The 21,426-nt window shown below is 34.6% G+C and overlaps 1 protein-coding gene across 15 annotated transcripts in view; it reads right to left on the bottom strand.

The window, feature by feature from the left end:
• The window catches only part of LOC105223170 (neurobeachin), a 569,805-nt gene that overhangs the window by 5,723 nt on the left and 542,656 nt on the right, over positions 1-21,426 (bottom strand). For 10 of the 15 annotated variants that reach the window (XM_049455300.1, XM_049455296.1, XM_049455295.1 and 7 more), the window contains 7 exons: positions 14,624-14,733; positions 11,074-11,316; positions 1,323-4,233; positions 1,043-1,213; positions 675-938; positions 321-517; positions 19-170 (listed from right to left, as the gene is read on the bottom strand). In XM_049455300.1, coding sequence (XP_049311257.1) covers positions 19-170; positions 321-517; positions 675-938; positions 1,043-1,213; positions 1,323-4,233; positions 11,074-11,316; positions 14,624-14,733 — 4,048 coding nt within the window. The remainder of the gene's footprint in view (positions 1-18; positions 171-320; positions 518-674; positions 939-1,042; positions 1,214-1,322; positions 4,234-11,073; positions 11,317-14,623; positions 14,734-21,426) is intronic. The other 5 variants (XM_049455301.1, XM_049455307.1, XM_049455309.1 and 2 more) reach the window with 1 other exon arrangement.

The raw sequence follows: 21,426 nt of genomic DNA, 5'->3' as shown, positions 1-21,426 counted from the left end.
ATTATTGTCAATACTTACTTTTGATCGTGCGTCAACGCCAACGAACGTATTGCAGCATTGCAAGCCGGGAAGGCATATAAGGGCGCCAAGTTGAAGGTTCGCCAGACCTCCACGATGCCGCGATCGCCGGCAGTCATCAGATATTCACCATCGCGTGAGAGCAACATGCACTGAAAACGCAGTTAAAAAAGAGAAAAAGAAATAATTTAAAAGAAGCGTTAGATAAATTTATGAACGAATTTTGAAAAATTTATATATGGATTTTGAAAAAAATCTTCAAAGTAATTGTGTCAAAATACCAAACTAATTCCTTTACTAACCTGCAAGTTGTCATTGTGCGTTTCGTGGCGCAATTTTTTGCCATTGATGGTGTAGGCGGCCACATTGCCCTTATCATAATTGACAACAATGAAACCCTCGCGAGACATGGCAATCAATTCGGGCGAATAGAAATCCATAGGCGGATCAAGCGAACGCAAGAGATCACCAAAGGTGGTATGTATCAGAACAGGACCGTCTACAAATAAAGGCAGATAAAGGCGCAACAAGCATTAATGTGTTGTAATGAGAATATTTTAATCTAGACTCGATAATGTACAGGACATAATTTTTTTTTTATATTTTTAAAAAAATTTTGTTGTTAACCCTATCAAATAAAGAAAGTTAACACTCACTTGTCGATCCTGAGACGACTAGACCCAGCTCAGCACTAATCACAACCGAAGTTACAGCTTGTTCATGTCCCGTTAGAGTGGCACGCGGCGTTGGTACATCACCCTCACCGACAATACTCTGCGTACGCGCATTCCAATGCCACAGCAGGACCGTACAGTCTGCTGAACCCGATGCGATGTAACAGTCCGATGTTATATTGCACTCTGAGCGTGCCAAACAGGTGACCACACCGAAATGGCCGAACACAATTTGCACAATTTTAGCTAGAAAGAGCGAAAAAGTGGGAAAGGAGCGCATAAGTAAAGATATTGAGACCATTTAAAAGCTGCGGAGAGCGACTGCAATGATATGGATTGGAGATACTTACCAGTTTCGGTGGCGAACACACGGAAACTGTTATCCCAGAAGCCGCAAGCGATGAGGAAACGGCTGTCCACAGTTGTGACAAAACAGTTGGAACGGATCTTCAGCATTTGACTGAAGTTGTCGCCCAGATGTCGACGATTCATGGGGTTATTGTGGCCTGTATTTTGTGCAGCTGAAGGTACGAAAGGGATTAAAAAAGAAAGATAAAAAAATTAGAGTTAAAATTTAAACAAATATTTAGTACGAGGAGGAAATAGAAGTTTCTTAAAACCGCAACTTACACAAGACAGGATCGATGGTCAGCGGCAGATTTGAGCCGGGCGATTGTGGCGACTCAGCGTAGCTGGGGCTCTGGACGGATGCGGTATAGTTGCAATTCCAGCGATTCACGGCGAACTGATGGCCTGCAGTCACGGTCACTACCGATGGCAACGACAATTGCGGATAGGTATTGGCAGAGATGTGTATAATTGGTGAGTTCTGATAGAATTTAAGCGACATACAGAGATCATCGGGCATGGCGCTGAACATCATCGGCGACAAATGCATGGCCGAACTGCGTGGTGGATGCGGTTCCATCAGCAGTTGGCTTGGTGTCTGGCCGAAATTACGGATTTGATTCTCCACTGCCTCACGCATAACCGGATCGCTAATAGCATCCAAATCTACGCTACCCTCATAGGTTAAGTAGTAAAAGACATTAGTGGCGCGTATAGCTTCGGGCCCACGTTGTTTGTAGCCAAAAATCAGATCGATCCATTGATGTAATTGGCATGAGACGAACTCCGACTCCAAAGCCATGCGGTTGATGCGCACGAATTCTTCGGGACTTTTAGACCATGGCGGCAGCTCCACATCGTTGACGAGTGTGCCATCTTCGCGATGGCCCAGACGATAACTGGACGAGTTGTAGAACATTTCTGGCAGGAAATACCATTCGGGTATGAGTTCTTTAACGTCGGATGTGTCACGTTGGCAGTTTTTCCACGAAAGCGATATGGAGGAGAACAAGCGGTCGGGATAATCGAATTTTCCACCTTGCAGCGCTAAGAACATGGTGGTGAAGGGCTCAACACGTACCAACCAATTTAGTGTGAAACTCGATGTCGAATAATGAGTGCCATAGTGGAATGGTGGTATCGTGTCGCTTTCCCAGCTCTCATAGCGCTCTTCGAAATAGGCGCGTCGTGACGGATTTAATGCACCTATCGGTTTCGAGAGATCGCGATAGTTCGAAGGCAGACTGAGGTCTAGTTCTTTTGTGTCATAATTGGTAAGCACCCATGGAAAGACTGGGTACTGATTGAGGTCATTGTAAGTGCGTCCTGCTATTGTATTGAGGAACATTAAGTACTCGAAATTTGAGATTTCGCGTCGTTGCCACTTCTGTGTCATATTAGAGTTGCGCATTAGCTGACGTGGCGACATCATCGAAGCGCGTCGTGTTTGTGGTATGCCATATTTGATGCCGACGCCAACACGCGGCAAAGCTTTAATGACCTTCTTCACAGTATGTTGATCGGGGAAAGCGAAAAGTATGGAGGTGCGACTAGCTAAGAAAATCTCTAGTGCGACATTTTGCAACAAGTAACGACGCGAGAAGATCGCGCGCACTTCTGAGAAGTACCACTTGCCATGCAGGTGATCGCAGTACTTGAGCACTTCGGGATCGATCTTCTGAAATTCTGGATGATCTTCATCCACTTCGAAGAACATTTCAGTGCTGGTGATAGACACTGTACCGGGTGCCACGACTCCGGGTGCAATTAGTTTCGCTTTAGTGCTTATATTGACCGGTCCTGTCAAATCCAAATCCAATTCACGGTCTTCAATCAACAGCTCGGCATCATCCAACAGGTCGGCTGTATGCTGGGATGACTGATGGCCGCGTGACACAGCAATCTGTGTATGGAATTCATCACGTGTCTGCAAGATGGCATCTTCAGGTGCACCATTTTCAATGGCCGCCTTGAGCGTGGCCTGTGGATGTGACGAGCCGCGTGGATTTTGTACCATACGCTTGCGACGGCGCGCATCATCCTCCCAGGCATCCAATTTCCAAAATATTTGCTTCTGCACAGTACCGCTGGCATCGCCCCAAGCACCATGCCTATTGCACATAATATTACGCACCTTTTCTAAGAGGCGACTAGCAATCACGTTGTCACGTCGCCGCGCCGCTGTGATGAGATGGTCACACATGCGCTCTTCCTCGCGCCGCTCCAACAGCGTTTGTGCGCATTGTGACTCGAAATCGGCATGCTTGAGCACATCATCGGCACGCATACGATTCAATATGAATTCAGCTTCATTAGCAACGCGCACAATGTGATCCTTCATGGCATGCGACAACAGGCGACCCTCATTAATCAATTCAATAAACGCCAGACCGGCATGCTTCTGCAGACTGTTCTGCCACTCTTGCGAACACAGCAACATCACTAACTCGACCACAGAGTGTGAATTCTTGAATGTCGTTAGACCTTTACCCTCCATCAGCAGCTCTTGACCGTGCGAGCCGACAAGCGTTTTTGACAGGAACGGCGCAAAGTCGACCATTATTTCACGTAACAGTGGACACACCGGGCCCAGCGCTACTTCCAGCTTCTGCGTAAGGCTCGCCTCACGCGAGGGCGTTGTCATCGGCAGCTGGCCAACGAGTGGTGGTTTCATTTGTAGCTCATCGGAGCGTGTGCCACGCTGACCCACATTGCCGGCAGCCGTGCCAACGCCCGCGCCTGACGCGCCAGATGCTGTTGTATAACTGTCCGGTACGCGCACAACCGATATTTCCGAATCGGGTTTGTCGCCGCGTTCGCCGCCAGCACCCACCAACTGATGTCCGTGGTGTACTTGCATTTGTTGAGCACCCTGCGGTTGGCCGTGTCCTGTCGTTGTTGACTGCTGTTGTTGCCGCTGCTGCTGCTGTTGTTGTTGTTGTTGGTGTGCATGATGTTGCAGGCCGTCGATGTCACGCATTTTCCCATCCACTGCCGACATGCCGCCCGACAATAAACCACTTGCGGTGGCCTGTACACCGGCATCCTCATTCAAATTGACATCTGTCCAGCTTTCGTCGTTCGAGTTGGTCGGTTTGTTGTCATCGGCCAGAATTTCACTCGACGATTCCACTTCAGGAACTTCGTTCTCCGTTGAATTCATGTTCAACGAACCGACATCCGAGTCGACACTCTGCGTTGGCCGGACGTGAGTTTTAATGATTCATGCGGTTGTTGTTGTTATTGTTGTTGTTGTTTTCGGTTATGTGGCGGTATGGTGGAATTAAAATGTTACGTTGTTGGCCATTAAGCGCCGTCGTTGTTGTTGGTTTTGCACGAAATTTGTCATTGCCGTGCGTTGCGTTGGCATTTTTGGTGTGGCAAGCGAAAATAAATCAGCGTGCGTGGACGTGAAATGCAGTAGTGGTTGGAGAAAGAACGAGAGAGAAATTAAAGTATAAATTAATTTCATCATGTTAACAGCTAGTTATGTGTGTGTGTGTGTGATTGTTTATGATTGATTACTTGCTGACGAGATTGGCAATTGCGCGGTGAACTTAGTGACACGAAAATGACAAATGAACAATGAGGTCACATCCGATTGGGTGCATTGCGAAAAGGACACATGTACGAGTAAGAAGCTTAGATTGAATTGTGTTGAAGGCATGTGATGTATTAAGAACAAATTAAAAAAACAATTTGGATTTTTTTTTTTGCGAAAACAAATGTATGGTATTATCGACTGGTAAGATACGAAAAAGTTGTGAATGAAAAAATTTTGTCATCTGAGTATGCTTTTAGAAAGTGCTTTTTCAAAATACAAAAATTGTGCATTAAAAGTTCTACAAAGTGGAAGAGCTTCCAGCAGGTGCATAGAAAGGGTTACACCGCGACCGAAGATAGATTGTGACCTCTCCGAAGTCACAGCGACTCGCCTGGCCCCAGCATGCTGATAAATTCCAATATACTGCTAGGTGCTAGCGAGGCGATGTGATCTCTATTTGGAAACATGGATCGAAGCGCCTTTGTTCTGCGTTTGCAAGCTTTTGTGTAGTCAATTAGCAGGTGTTCTGGAGTTTCAGGCTCCCTGCCGCAGAACCGGCAATTTACACAAGAAGCTAGGCCATATTATATATGTCCTTCTTGAGCTTACAGTGGCCAGTTAGAATTTGACAACTAGCCTGAGTTTATCTCTAGGGAGGCTAATTACATATTTAAACGTGCTGAGGTTGTGACCCAATGTTACCATTAGCAACTTGCCATGGCGTATGCCTGGAAGTTGTTGCCAATACCTCTCTCTGTCTACTCCCTCTTCCTTGCGGACTAGCTTAACTATGGTCTAAAGACCCAGCATGCTGAAGGGATTAGGTCCTACCATATCAGTTGATGCTGCGGAGCGGGCGAGCTCATCAGCAAGTTCATTCCAGATTCTAAAAAATTTCTTACTTAATAATTTCTGTGTTTTTGACAAAGAAATTTATGAACGGAAGTCTCTTGAGAGAAGAAAATTTCAAGAAAAAGTTCGAGCCGTCGCCACTATATAATTCATTAAGTCTATAAGGTTTTCGTATAACGCTTAAGGCTACTAGATCCTTCAAGTTAAACAGACAATTTAGACGATCGCCGTAAATTGATGTTTTTGTTGCAACAGATGTTCCGAAAATGATTCACAGAATGCCCAAAATGACCTCCAATTCATTCAAATTGAACAATGGATGGATGGATACATCAAATGGCTAGATACATTCAGTTAACTTCGTAAAGACGCAGTTCTACAACTAGCATCCTCAATCGACCGAGGCTACTGCACGCATTCCGATGGCCCAATATAAGAGAGTCTGAAGTTCACGTTGCACGTAAAAAGAGCAGACGTTATTGATATGAAAGAATATGCAATTTGTAGTTTTTGTTTCAAGGACTCACAATAGAAAAGTTCAAGCTGGTCTTATTTGCTTTAAGAGTGGAGTAAGTATTATATTATAGCTCCGAAAAGCACTAAACTTGGAAAGGAAGGGCGTCAAAATAAGTTATACTTCCAAGACGAAATTTTAAACTTTAAAGAAATAAAAGTTCTTTCATCGCGTTGAGAAGTCTAAAGGTATTTACAAACACAAAGGACTCAGCAGCCATCTGTTAGCGCCATCTAGCGAATCTATTTTTCACATAAAAGAGCCTTTATTCTTAAACAAGGCGGAAATGTACTCACTTTTCCAAAACTATATGGTATGACACAATGTAATTGGTAACACTGGAGATACATGTACGGCTACAATGACATCTATGGACTAAATACGAAAAGACTGTTTCGACTGCCCAATATATTAAGGTCGGATAAAAGAAAGTAAAAAGGTAAAAACGATGAGTTTTTCGATTCAATATTTCCTTTTCTGAAGGTTCTTTACTCAATATTGTATTTTTGTTCTTGCGCCTATGATGACAACTGTCCCAGAAGTCATTAATTATTTAGCAATCGAAAATCAGAAACCAAATCACAAATCAATGGCGGCAATTTGAATTTACTTAAAGCTGGATTTCCGTCGACGTTATTGTTGTTGTTGACTTTAGCCAAGTCAGTGCGTATTAGCCGACCGCAACTCAGATAAAACAGTCAACAAGATTGCTAAACATATAAACTAATACATACACATATTGACATTTACAGTTATGCGCATATATTACAGCGTTGGACAAATATGTATGCATATAATGGTTAGTGACTGTCACGCGCTGCATTTAACAAATGGCAGCCAGTACGAATATTTGACAAATGTGAACTGTCATACGCATGTCAGATGGCCAGCACTTGGGTATAAAGTACATGTGTCAATACCTATAAATATATATGTGTGTGTTATACTGTATATGGAATAGTTGTTTATGTATGTGTTGGTGTACTGGGTTGAAACAGCAATCTCGGCAGCAAGAATGTTTGTTATGTATATATAAATATGTAAATAAAAGTAATATATAAAGACAACCACATACTCGTATGTGTATGTTTAGGCATAAATTGTGGATATTTAACTACGGTGAATTGATACGTCAAAATCAGGTGAAATGTGGTGAAAAGGTGTAGTGTTTGTGTGTCTATATTGAAACTCGGTGATTGTGAGATTTAATCAAAGCGTATATGTTGCTCTGTTGTTGCTCTGTTACACTAAATGCTTACACATATTTACTTAAACCTAACTAAATACATATACATATACGTTTACAATAACAACTACATACAAATATCTTAGCTATAGTTGTGCAAATAACTTTAGATATGCACAAATAAACAGGTAAATAGTCAAACCACAGTGGTCGACAGTGCGTATGAGTTATGCGTTCAAAGTAATGCTTTTGTATTGGCAACAACAAATGTCGCACAGGCCACAGTCTAACGCAGTTATGTAACCGAAAATTAGCAGACATTTCAGCATGTAATTCCAGGAATGCGAGGTTGTGTGTGCGGCCCTGGATTTTTCATGGAACCAAGTATTTTTAGCCTATTGTGGTCGGTCGTGCTTTATGCGGAAGTGAATGAAGTGCGCAACGGCATGGAAACGAAGAATTTACATAATTACATACAGATTTAAATGTAGATGGGGGTATCTAGGTATTGTTGGTTGGCTTTAAGTTCGTGAGTTTTATTTTTGGTTGGGTTCTCTTTGGACATACCTTCTAGTGTTATTCAAATGTTCTTGGTCATTTGCATGTAAACGGACATAGTAGATATTTTTAGATACATACATATGTGCATAAGTAATATATATTGAGGTAGTTTTATAGAAAAGATGTTATACAATCGTTTCCTTTCCTTTGAGGTTTATAGAATATTGCTAAAATTGACTATTATTGGAAACTTGAAAAGGTATTCAGACTTGTGCACTTCAAAGTGAAATTTTATTTTATTTTCAACTATTCCTTTTCTATTTTGAGCTAAATAGAATCAACACTGTATTTTCGAATGATTTTAGTGCTTAGTCCTTTTTATTATAGATTTATTTATATTCCGATAACTCTGGGGAGAGATGTTTCGCCTTTTCGCCTCAGCTCACCTTCAAAGGTATATTTCTAGATAACCAGCAGATACTTGATTTAAGACCGGAAGTCGCGAGTTGCTTGAGCTACATGAAAAAGGAGCCAACTCCCAAGTAAATGGAGCTCAGACAACTTCCCTCACTCGCTTGAACTTCTACAAATGGCACCATCCTCAAATCATTACATTTTTTAATTTACACTACATATTACCCTGAGTGTTTCGAATCGCTTTCCATTTGTTTATTTTGTTTTAAATTTTTTTCCACCATTTTCGCATGAAAAGTTGAGTAATAAAGCTTGTAGCATTTTTAGCAGCAAAGTATAAACCTTCGAGTTTGTATGGTTCCTCAAAGTGAGCAGTGTATTGGTGATAAAAGAATTGCGCAAAATTTAGTATTGATATCTCAATATAATGATGGACTAGTTCAGTTTGTAAAAATGATTTAAATGTATTCACATGTGCTACTGAATATGATATTAATGAAAAGGGAGTAAATTATAGCCTTTTCTCATAGTCAAAGTAATTTAGTATATTATGATTACAATTAAGAAGCCAGTTTTTGCTTTTCGCACAGCCGTTTACTCGATCAATGATAAACTCAATTGCTTTAGTTCTTAATTTTGTATTTTTGCTGACGATTAAAATTCATCAACTGATTGCTACTTTATCTATACAAACAACCAAATTTACAGCTTGGACAACAACCCGCAGAGTTGCGTTCCAGTTGGAACTCGATTTTAATTCGATAAAGTTAAAGTAAATGGCCTTAAATTAGTGCTTTAATCGAGCAAAGGCCGATTAATTGATTTAACTAACTATCTGTAGTTATATTAATGAAAAGAGAGTACACTAAGTATTTTGTTAGGTAATAAATAACGAAAAAATTTACTTGAAATTCCATAGTCTCTAGACTAAACGGACCACTGTTTATTGCAATTACCCCCTTTTTAAGAACAAACAATAGTGAAATTCCTTCACATTTGGAAGGAAAATGATTTCTCTAAGATTATTAGTACTAATTTCAGACTTGATTATCAGAAAATGGCTACTAATAAACTTTGTGAGTATCATTTTCACAACAAAATTGTCATTTTATGTGACAGTTGGAACTAAACTTCATTGCGAAGAAACCTCGCTAAGAGCTCGTAAGCCCAAGCTGGCTAAAATACACATATTGCATAGTTATCGATTCGTCTCTGTTTTCTTCGCTATATTCGTTATATGTAAGTTAGGCATTTTTCCAAAAAAAAATTGCTTGTGAAAGCAAAAAAAGTTATCTTGTAGACTTCAACACTAATGAAAATGACTAATGAAAGCGCTTTAATATTCTAACTCTGCTTCTTTATGCTAGTGATTTGGACTTATACTAGTCGTTTGTTCTATTCGCCTATGTTTAGTGTTTAGTGCAATAACTTCTAAGCCAAACCAATTGAAAGATCTGAAGTATTTTTTTGCCTGTCGTGTTTTTTCTCGACATCCAGCAGTTTAAAATTTTTATTTTTGTGGACGACATCTATGGCAAATCCACGGAGAATGATAGTTAGGTTATAATAAATGATTAACCATAATTTTTGCTTATAGGAATAGTTTCGAAGTTGTTAATTGATCGAATCATAGAGTCTGCTACTATCATAAAGTCATATATTTCTTCTGTAAAACCCCACAGAAAGAAATTCTCAATCCGCCAATGGTTGAGAAAAACAGGGTAAGAAGTCTCTAGACAAATCTATCCCTGCAAGACTAAAATGTCTACTGTTTGCATGTTTATCTTCTTTTTGTTGTCTTGGAAAATTATTATTAAAATTATATCTACTTCTTGGTTGGTAAGGAATAGATCGGTTTACGTCCATGGTTTTGGGCCCCATATGATGGAAATTGTAGATTATTTAGAAGATTGTTGTGATCGTTATTATTTTGATGGTTTATATTACTTGTACTATTTTCTCTTCGATTCCTAGTGAATTGTAGAGCGAAATCAGAAGGGTGTTAGAGTCCATTTTTTAAGGCTTCGCTATTGCATTTCTCAAATCTGGTGGAGCCGGTGAAAAGATAATATTAGACAGAGATGCATTGAGACCAGTTATAAATACTCTCAATGCATTTTGTCTATTTTTGTTGTTTAGTTCCTTTGTAAGGGGGGTCTGGGAACCATAAGTTCCCAATTAACATATATAATAGGATTCCCTGTGAATTCTGGCAGACATTTCATTATCTCTAAAGACTTATAGCAATTAATTTCCAGATTTATAGTTCCGAGGTTCGTATTCAGTAACCCCATTCGTCTGTATTAAATTATTCAAAGTTTGTTTGAGAGTATTTATTTCTGCTCTCCAGTTAGCTGTATGGAGCTATAAGCTTAGTTATCAATTCTACACTATTTTGGTTTCTTACTGCCATTTATTCAATGGAATTGTTGTTTGTCAGCTAAAATGTGTATATTTTAAAGTCTTGCAGCGATATTTCCTTCATCAGATTATATATCAATTTTGAGTCATAAATTTGATATTGTTCTTTTGGCCCACTTTAATGTATATCTCAACACTGTAGGTATACCAAGGTGATTTGCTTGTGTGTGGTATGTGATTGTGATTTTACATTACAGAAAACTTCTTTGGTACTTCTGAGGTACAATAAACTGTAAATTAATATGTGGGTATACAAGTACAAAATATACATTTACACTGTTACACGTACGCACTCACATACATATGTATGAGTATAGTATATACTTTCACTAATATGTACATACATACAAATATATGTATGAGTAACTAATTCTTAGATATACTCGTAAAACAAAAAAATGAAGATTTTTACATAAAGAGTGACAAATTACATATGTACATTTTATAAATACGTGGGTGTTCGCTTAATGTGTGGACAACAACAACAATTATTGCTTAAACGTGACTATTCAAATATGACTTTCCATATTTTACTGCTATTTTCGAATTGTATTTGAAGTGAATTTTCTTTTCTAACGAAAAAAATGCGTAATTTTGTTACCTTTGGCAATTTTTTAGGCAACACAGGTTTCGGTGGTGACAATGGTTGTTGTTGCAATTTGCTTGTGTGTTTCAACACTTTGGCATTTGGCGACGTTAAACCTAGTGTTGTTGTTATAGTTGTTGCCAGATTTGTCACAGTGTTTGCTTTTACCCTCTGTTCCGTTTTAGTGTTGGACATATTTGGTGTTGTTGTTGTTGTTATTGTTGTAGTATTGGTATTGGTAGTGGTAGCCTTATTACTCTAATCATGTAAATTAGTAATTGATTTAATATACATATGAATACATAAGCGTACATACTTTGATTATATAAATATATATATATGTATATAAGTATGTATTTATATAGTATATTTATAGGTATACATACACAAAACTTTGTGTTTATAAAATAGTATACTAGTGATGGGTAAATTTTCCAGTTATGTTTTTTTTAAATTTTTCATAAATGTTCCATGACAGCAGTTAGCTACATAAGTATATACGCGTATATCGTGGACAATATAGTGATATTTATGTATAATATACCATCACAGCTAATAATACATACGAATATGTGAAACAAATTCACTGTATATACATATATATAAAATGCTTGATTTTATGGCAATGTTAGTAGTGAGTGTTAGTTGTTTTTAAAGTTTTTAAATTCACAAGTGGATTAGCATCTCAAGTAAAGCCTCTATTTATGGTAATACCACTATTTTGTTAGAGTATGGCATTAGTGAATTTGAAGGATATACTTATGACATTTTCCTTTCCTTTCCTTTGCTTTCCCTCCTACAAGTTTTCCTTCTTTTTTCCCTTTCTTACTTTTCCTTTCTTATTTTTCCTTTCTTATTTTTCCTTTCTTATCTTTTCCCTTCCCTTCCACTACCTTTCCTTTAATTTCCTCTTCTCTTCAATACTTTCCTTTTCTGTTCTTTATTTTCCTTTGGTTTTCTTTACTTTCATTTCCTCTCTTTTCCTTTTATTTCCTTTCATTTATTTCCTCTTTTTCTTCTTTTCCTGTATCTTTTTTTCCCCTAAATTTGTTTTCCTTTTCTTTTATTTCTTCATATTTCCTTTCCTTTTTCTTTGATATACGATCGTTTCGAAGAGCTAGGGTTTTCAATTCAATAACATCCCTACCTAAGAGCAAGGAATCCTGGGCTAAACACCCATCTATCTGAAAATACTTGATGACTGAAACTAATTTTTAGCACTTCGCTCTAAACATAGTTAAAGGAAGTTTATGTTAAACTGATAGGCCAATAAGCCACGCATAGACCAGAGAAGTAGTCATCCTTTAGGCTGCTTGCACTTGATGCGAATTTTAACTGACTCTGCGTCTCGATACATCAATGTATCATACCGTGGGGATCCAAGACGCTTACAGCATAGTCTTACCAATGCGGGACAAGTGCACAAGAGATGCTCCATTATTCCCCTGGTGCCCTGTTCTAAACATTTCGTACAGTATTCTCGATCTGACAGCCCTATTCTGCGGGCGTGTGTCACCACCATACAGTGACCAGTTATTAGTAATGGAAATAATATTTATATATACTATATACGTATATAATATATTTATATAGTACTATAGGAGCTCCAAATCAGTGAAATCATACGACACCCCAAACAGATAATATAATTCGATAATGTTTATAATAAGCTACCACCGAATTCCCAAGGATTTCGAAGGCATATTTAAAATGATTGAACGTGCTTTTGGAGCAAATTTTCTACTTACAAGGTGGGCTATCATTTCCTATATCAAATGTACGAAAAGTAAAGAAAGGATTTGTGTGTTGTCGGGAACGACTGTAAACAATAGCTATAAGGAATTTCACGCTAACAAGGTTCTAATATCCAAAAGGTTAGCAAGTGTTCAATTTCAATATAAATATCAAAGAATCTACCAAGAGATTTATTTTTATTTTTCTCCTCTTCAAACCATTTCAGTAAGACGGCAAATCATTGGGTCTATATTATATGTGTATGGTATAATATTAAAGCCATAAAAATTCTAGCAAGGATTCGTGAACATTAATGAAAAAGTATACCGAATAGTGAACCTTATGGCCTCATTTATTTATCTAATCTATATATACGGAGTATACATATCTAAAGTCTACATGGGAAGAAAAACAATATAATCATAGCTCTGTAGGGGTAACAAGCCGATATTTTAGTTCCTTATTTAATATTACTTTTAATTACAATATTTGTATGTCTATTTTTATCCGCTACTAAGTATATATATTTTAAAATTAACAGGTACCCATATTTATGTAAAAAAATGTGATGTATTTTTTCGATTTACTAAGGCTTAAATATACATTTCCACTATATAAGCTGCTTTGACACAAAAACTGGAAGTATTTTGCTTAAATTACATATTTTCTTTATCTATATGCTATTTTATCTTTACTTGCATTTCTTCTTGCCTTCCTTTATGCTTCTGGACAATGAAACTTGCAGTATTATACAATATTATGCTTTGTACGAGAATAGAATATATTGCAAAAAGGAATGCTTTCAGCAAGGTAACTGCAAAATATGTATGTATTTAATCAAATGCATACAAACAGTACAAAGGAAGGAAAAGGGAATTTATTAGAGCTAATATCAAAGCCTTACAATGAAATTCTCTGAAGCTTCAAAGTATTCAAGGCATTGAAAGGATTGCAGTTGATCAAATGCAAATATTTAACACATATAGTATACATATACATGTATATTACATATTCAATGTATATATATTATATATAAGAAATGGAAATATGTATATGAAATTTATCAAGTATAGAAATCCCATAGGACTAGTGATAGTTGAGCGATTCTGAAATTTTTTGAACGTATAAAAAAATGCACTGTGAATCTGAAAGCATTATAGGCTAGTGAAATGCATATTTAATCAAGAGCTTTTCATTTTCCTTGTTATTCAGATTTCCTAGAAAACGAGTGACATAAGATCTCTTAAAGTCATTATTTCGATGTTTATTGAAATAAGGCGCCTAAGTATATGCTACAATTTTTTTTGGGAAAGAAAATATGAAATTTTATATTAGGCTAAAAAAGATGTCGATAGTAGTATAATAGTTTAAAATTAAATAAAATTCTTTGTTCTTTAAGGACCACCCTAGCCCAGAAAATTTCTTCAATAATATTTTTTTTTTTCATAGAAGTTTTAAATAATTTTGCGTTAAATGTCAATCGATTTATATATAATATAATTCTTAGTATGTTATATATTTATAATGCCACATATATTGATATGAGTCAGGATTATATATATACATTTATATAAGTGTGTTTACTCGCTATGGAAACGTGTAATATACATGCTATATTTCATAGTTATAACGGGTGTAAAAATGTATACATATATGTTTATTATGTGTGTATAATTTTTTTCAATTAACTAAGGGAAACAGCACATTTCTGCGTGCTCACATACACCTATGCCGATTATGGTAGGTATGGAATATGAGTATTTATGTAACGCATATATTATATACATATATAGAAATAAATATGTATTATCACATGATTTTAGCCACTCACCTTAATCGAAGGCGGTCCACTAGAATGTGAGTCATTGTCCGCCAACACCGATGGATTATTCTCATCCACGACAATTATCTCATAGTCGCCATCTTGTATTGTGCGAGCGCCTGCGGTGCAGCGTAGTCATACGAAAATTATTTTTGTTGTTGCGCATTACAGCAAATGTAGAAATGTTTCATTGTCATTGCCGTTGAGAATTATGAATACCGTGAAACGATTACAAGTATGGTCGTGGTTGTCCGGGAGAGTAAGAAGAAATTGCAAATAAAATACATATTTATATGAGTTTATTTCGAGTTATATGTGTCTTACTACGTATTACGGTAGTTATTTAAAGTACAACAACAACAAGGAAAAACTTCAACAATAAAATAGAACAGAACAGAGTTAGAATTAGATAGTAAATTGATAGTTGGATAGATAGATTATAGATATGTATGGTAAATGTAGACAAGGAAACGCATATAAAGCAGCTTAAAATTAATTAGTTATTAATGTATATATAATTTATCTTTTTTTTAACAACTGAGTAAGATATACGTGCTTCTTTATGTGATTGCTCAGTGATTATAGCAAATCAAATATACACACTTGAGTGGGCTAAAGTAGTTTAATATTCGTGTCCATACACATTTTAATAGTAGAGAAGAGCAACAAATTACTAAGAGGTTGACTAGTACTCAAGTTTACAGTTAGCTTTAAGAGAATATGAGAGACAAGATATTCATTAAAATAGTTTACTACTTTAATATTACTATATATACACATATTGACTATTTAAATTTATTTTATCAATATTAAAAATTAAAATTATATTTTGTTTTAATTTATGAAATTTGTATCTAAATTTAAAAAATGTTTGTTTTATTTAAATATTTTTTTAACTTTTTTTTATTTATTTTTGTTCTCTTAATTTTTTTTTGTTAATATGTTTATTTTTTCTTTTATTTAAATTTCAAATGTAAATAATTTTTATTTAATTTTAAAATGCCAAATAAAAAATATAAATATATAAAAATTATAATGAAAAAATAAAAAATATATATATAAAAGCAAATAATTTGCTTTTTTATATTTTTTTTATTTTTTTATTACAATTTTTATATATTTATTTTTTTTTATTTAGCATTTTTTTTTTAATTACTTAAATTTAAAAGTAAAGTAATTTTATTTAAGTATTTTAATATATTTTTTTCAATTATTTAATATTTTTTTTAAGTTTTCTGGTCAAATTTTTTTATTAATTGAAAAAATGTAAAAATTCTCAATTAATTTCAATAACTGTTTTTTTTTTATTTCACTCGTGTTTATAAGTTTTAGTGCCATATGGTGTATATCAGATTGAAACATCAAGAACTTATAATTTTTTATAAAATGTTTTTTTTTTTATTATATTCAAATTTAAAATTTGAATAATTTTTCTGTTAATTCATGTAATTTTTGTTTAATTTTTTTCAATATTTTTTTTAATTACTATACTTCTGTTAAATAAGAATTAACATTTTTCTTTAAATTTTTTGCCTTTAAAGTTTTTGTTTTTAATTTTTCTTATTAATTTCTTTAATTAATTTTTTTTATCTAAATTTATTTCATTTAATTATTAATTTTTCTTTTAATTTTTTAAATTACATATTCTCTTTATTAAATTAATATTATAATTTTTGTTTTAATTATTTAAATTTTTCTTTTGATTTTTGCTTTTAAATTTTTTGTTTTTAATTTTATTTTTTTATTTTTTCTTTAATTATTTTATTTTAATAATTTTATATTTTATTTAAATTAATTTTTTTTTTATTATATGAAATTTTTATTTAATTTTTTAATAATTATTATTTTCTTTAATTATGATTATTTTTTTTTAATTAACGCGATTTTTGTCTTTTATTTTTTTAACTTTATATTAAAATTTATTTCATTAATTTTTTCGTTTATTTATTGTAATTTATAAATGTTATCTATTTTTTTAATTTTTTAGTGTTATTGCAATTAAAGTGTTTTTCACTTTAAATATTTGAATTTATGTAATTATATTTTTGCTAATTTTTTAATATTTGTTTATTTTGTTCAACCTAAAAACTGAATTAAGCTTTCCTTTTAATTTATGAGTTTTGATTTTAATTTTTTTATTTTTAATTAAGTTTTTTCGTTAAGTTTTTTTTATTGTAATTTGACATATTAATTTTATTTATATTTTTTTTAATTTTTTCGTATTATAAATTTTTATAAAAGTAATATTTGAAATGTGATTAGTTACTAATATTTAATCCATTTATTGTTATATTTTTATTCTAGTTATTAACTTCATAATTGAACACCTACATTTAAGTACCCAAAAACATATTTCTGAGCAGATATCTTAATGACAAAATTACTAGAAAAAATTTTATATTTTGATGCTATATAGAGAGTATGGAGCACAGTAGATATTTATTTATTGTTTTCTATTTTTTTTTCCACTACCAAAATATTGGTTTAAATTGTTTTTTAAACATATAAAAATATACGTAGTTGAAAGAGTAACGAACAGCAATGCCAAAAGATTAGAAAAAACATAAATATTATGAAAAAATCATTTCAAAAAACAATTTATTTTCTTTTCTACATTTTTCCAAAGTTTAAACATTTTTTTGAACTCAATATCTTATAATATATTAGATATTTTCAAAATATTTAGCTGCTTTCAATTTTTTTGGCTGCAAATATATTTTCTAAAATATAATATGTAAAAGAAACGAGTTAAGATGCTGGCAAATAACTTTTTAAAATAAGTACAAATTTAAAATATATAAATAAAAAAGAATATAGTAAATAAAATAATAGTAATAATAATAATAATTTGTGCACTGAAGCGTTTGGCAAATCATAATTAAGAATGCTATTTCGGCTACTATAAAGTCTCTAGCAAATACATTAATATCTACAACATTTTCTTACTATTTATAATTTATAATAAGGGTAAAATATAAAACCAATTTTATGCATGACTTAGCTTAGCGCTCGCGCCACCTTTCTTTCATATTAGCTTTCTCCCACAAATGGCAACTTTATTCTAAAATATGTCTAAATTTATGACTTTACGATAACTTTTCCAAAAACATGAACAGCTCTCCAAACATCTTTTTAAATATTAATTGAGAACCTTTTTTAAAATAATTCTAAATTGAAAAATTTCTTAAATGATTTTGGTTAATTTACAGTTTTTTTAAAAGGTGGCAGCTCTTATAAAAAATATATTGAAAATGTAAACTTTTGAAAAACTCTCATTTTAACGACCAGATGCATCGCTTTGAAGCAGTTATTAATATAAGTTCTTTTGGACAGGTGGTAACCCTTTCAGTAATATGTAGAACCGATTTTTTTCTTCTTCGACTGTCCGTATATATGCCTACATGGAACGCTTGCGGAATACTTTTCTAAGCAACTTTTCAATTTTCCTGCAATGATAAGTGGCAGCACTATTTTCAAATATATGCAAACTTTTAAGACTTTTTGAAAACTATTCTAAAATCTTTCTTCGAAGTTTTTAATTTCCCAGAAACAAATTTTCACTTTTCCTTTTTCGATATGTGGCAAAATTATTTCAAAATATGTTCAATTTAACGATTCTCAAAATATATTTTGAAATATGTTAATGTTTAAGTATTTTAGAAATCTTTGCTAAAAGCTTTTTCAAAATCTTTTATTTTCACAGCAAACATTTTCAGTTTTCCTTATTCGTTATGTGGCAACTCTATTCTAAAATATGTCCTATTTAACGATTTTCAAATATATTAAAATTTGAACTTTTTGAAAACTTTTCTAAAAGCTTTCTTAAAAACCTTTCATTTCTCAGTAGTTTCAGTTTTCAGTGTTTCTTTTTCGATTTGTGGCAACTTTATTGCAAAATATGTTCAAGTTAACGAGTTTAAGTGTCTACACTGTGCAATTGTTTTTTCGAAAATTATTATTTCATTTTTTCAGAAACCATTTTTGGGCATATGTAGGGTATATATTGTGAATATATTGCGGTTGAAGTGTTGCCGTATATTTTTCTTATTATTGAACTAAAGTGTACAGGTGATAGTAAGTAAGATCTAACTTATTCGGCACTGAGAGTTAGTTTTGGAATCAACGACAATTATTCTAACCTCAAAATTAAGTAGTACAATGTAGAAAAGCTTGAATCATTCAAAGCACATAAAAAAGTGCACTTTTAAATCCAGAATAATTCACTGTAGTTCCTAACGTGATCTCTAAGCATTTAGCCTATTTTCCATAATTTCTATTAAGTTTTCAAAAGCGATGGAATGAAACACACAAAAAAGCTTTCAAGAGCTTTTGGTGTGCTTCTAAGCTAAGATGGAAAAATTTAGCTTTTTTAATTAAGGTAGGTACTAATTGAATATTCTAGTTGCTTGAACATATTTTTACAAAGCGTTTCGGAGACTTTGTTGTAGTCTTATTTGAACAAAAAGCTCAATAGGGTTCATAGCTCTTATTAAGGCAACAGTGAGTCATAAAATGTTCTCAGTTTTCAAAAATGTAAAAAGGGTTTCATTTTCCGAAGTTAGACTTTTAAACAACTGCTTCCAGAGTTTCAACCTAAAAGCTTATTGAGGAGAGCAGGATTATGTCAAACGATATTTCACCCTTAACAGCGGAAACCCTCCACAAATCTACCTCCTATCACCGCATGAACCAGGTGTGAATTACAAACGTGTACACCTCACTCAAAATAATTCAAATTGCTGGATAAAAAATGCAACTCTGTGGCGCCTCGCTAACAATTTTGATGGCAATGCTCAAACTGTGGTAATTCAGGCACATTTGCACACCAACAAAATACGATTGTTTGAGTGTGTGTGTGTATGTGTCTAGTTGGAATTTATGTTTAATATTTTAACACCGTAAGCGAGGCGGCCAACCGTAGCAGCAACAATGTGCAGCGGTGCCAACAACATGACAGCGCTGACGAGGGTACATGCCAACGAGCCTGATGACGACAAAAACAATAGCAAAGTGACACTTGCAGGACAAGTGTATGTGCTTGCCGCTGACACTCGAACAAATTGCACACAACAACAACAAGACACACATACCTACACTTTTATATGTATATTTGTATATATAAATGATTGCTTGCAGTTTGGCGCTGCAGAACTTACACTTGCCGGGCTTGATGTCAGCGATGATTGCGAATGAGTGAGCGAATTATGGCAAGTGCAAAGAGAAATTGTTTTGTGTTGCACTCACCTCCCGCTTTTTAGGGGAGGAGGTGGCGTGCGGGCAGCGCATGCTTGTGGCAACCGCAGCGCCTACAACGGCAAACATACAGAAACAACAATGACTGAAGACAACAGCAGACAATGAAATTGCAGTTGACATTTTCGTGTCAATTTCAGGTCCATGCATATTCATAAATGGAAAATATGCTCATTGCGCCCAGGCGCACTCGCATTCCATGCTTGTATGTGTGTATGGGTGTGTGTGGTTATTTGCATGTTCGCCCGGCATATCCTTATTGTTTGCGCAAATTGTTTGTACAATATATTTATGAGGGGTGTAGCTTACAGATTCATATACAAACACATAAACATACATATGAACGCTTATTAAAAGCTCGTCTGAGCGCTGAATAAACACATTTGCCACTGCGACCGGCACAAACAAACATGTAAGCTCACACATACATACATACACAGTTGCAAGCGTGTGCATAATATATTTGCATGACAGCAGGGCACCAAATGTAATAAAACGGCCGAAAGTAATTTATATGTTTGCACTGTCGAGTAAAAGGAAATAATTTTTGGCATTAATTAAGCCGAAGAAGGGAAAACATTATCTCATTCGTTGGAGTAATTAATTTTACTTGACAGTTGTCAACGAAACGTGTCGCGCCTGCCAGCGTGCGACTTATGAGCGCTTCTTGCGCTCATCACTTCAGCGCATTCACCCATTCGTACACTCATATATACTTGCATGTATGTGAAAATGCATAATTTCGAGACGATAAACGCTTGAGTGGAGCTTATTATATTTTTAATGAGCCGTGCAATTTACTCAAATGCCATATATGATTTTCTGTTTAACGCGGCAACATTATCGGTTGCATGATGCCACGTTTAAAAAGGCGATAATTAATACGACGTTAGGCAGGTATGGTAATATAGCTTCCTTCAGCTGATGGTAAAGTTCGAGTGTTGAGTGAAAACCAACGGGGATTATCTTGCCTTTACGCAAGCCATCAATGCAATTTGTGTAATTTACGGAGACGATGTAATAATGGTTCGCTTGCTTCCGCTCTGGAAATTTCGATGTGAAAGATGTAACTCGCTCTGGTCGACCTAACGTTGAAAAAGTCGATGAAATTATGGAAAATATTTACCAGGACCGTCACATAAACAGCCATGATATCGCTAAGGAACTTAACACTCATCATCAAATGGTTTTGAACCATTGAAAAAAGGCTGGCTGCAAAAAGAATCTCGCTGTTTGGGTACCACATGAATTATCTGTGCAAAATTTAAAGGACCGAATTAACAACTGCGATTCTTTGCTGAAACAAAATGAAATCGAACCATTTCTGATGCGAATGGTAACAGGACACGAAAAGTGCACCAAATACGACAATAATGTGCGAAAAAGATCATAATCTAAGCGTGGTGTGAAGCTCAACAAATGGTCGTAAAACCAGGATTGACGCCCCAAAAGGTTGTGCTGAGTATTTGGTGGGATTGGAAAGCAAACATCCACTATAAGCTGATCTAGCCTGGTCTAACGATTGATTCTACATTTTGCTGTCAACAACTGATGAGATT

Source organism: Bactrocera dorsalis, chromosome 4 (genome assembly GCF_023373825.1).
Source record: "Bactrocera dorsalis isolate Fly_Bdor chromosome 4, ASM2337382v1, whole genome shotgun sequence".
In the NCBI taxonomy this organism is placed as follows: Eukaryota; Metazoa; Arthropoda; class Insecta; order Diptera; family Tephritidae; genus Bactrocera; species Bactrocera dorsalis.
Note: the sequence above shows the minus strand (reverse complement) of the source record. Positions and strands in the feature narration are given on the sequence as shown.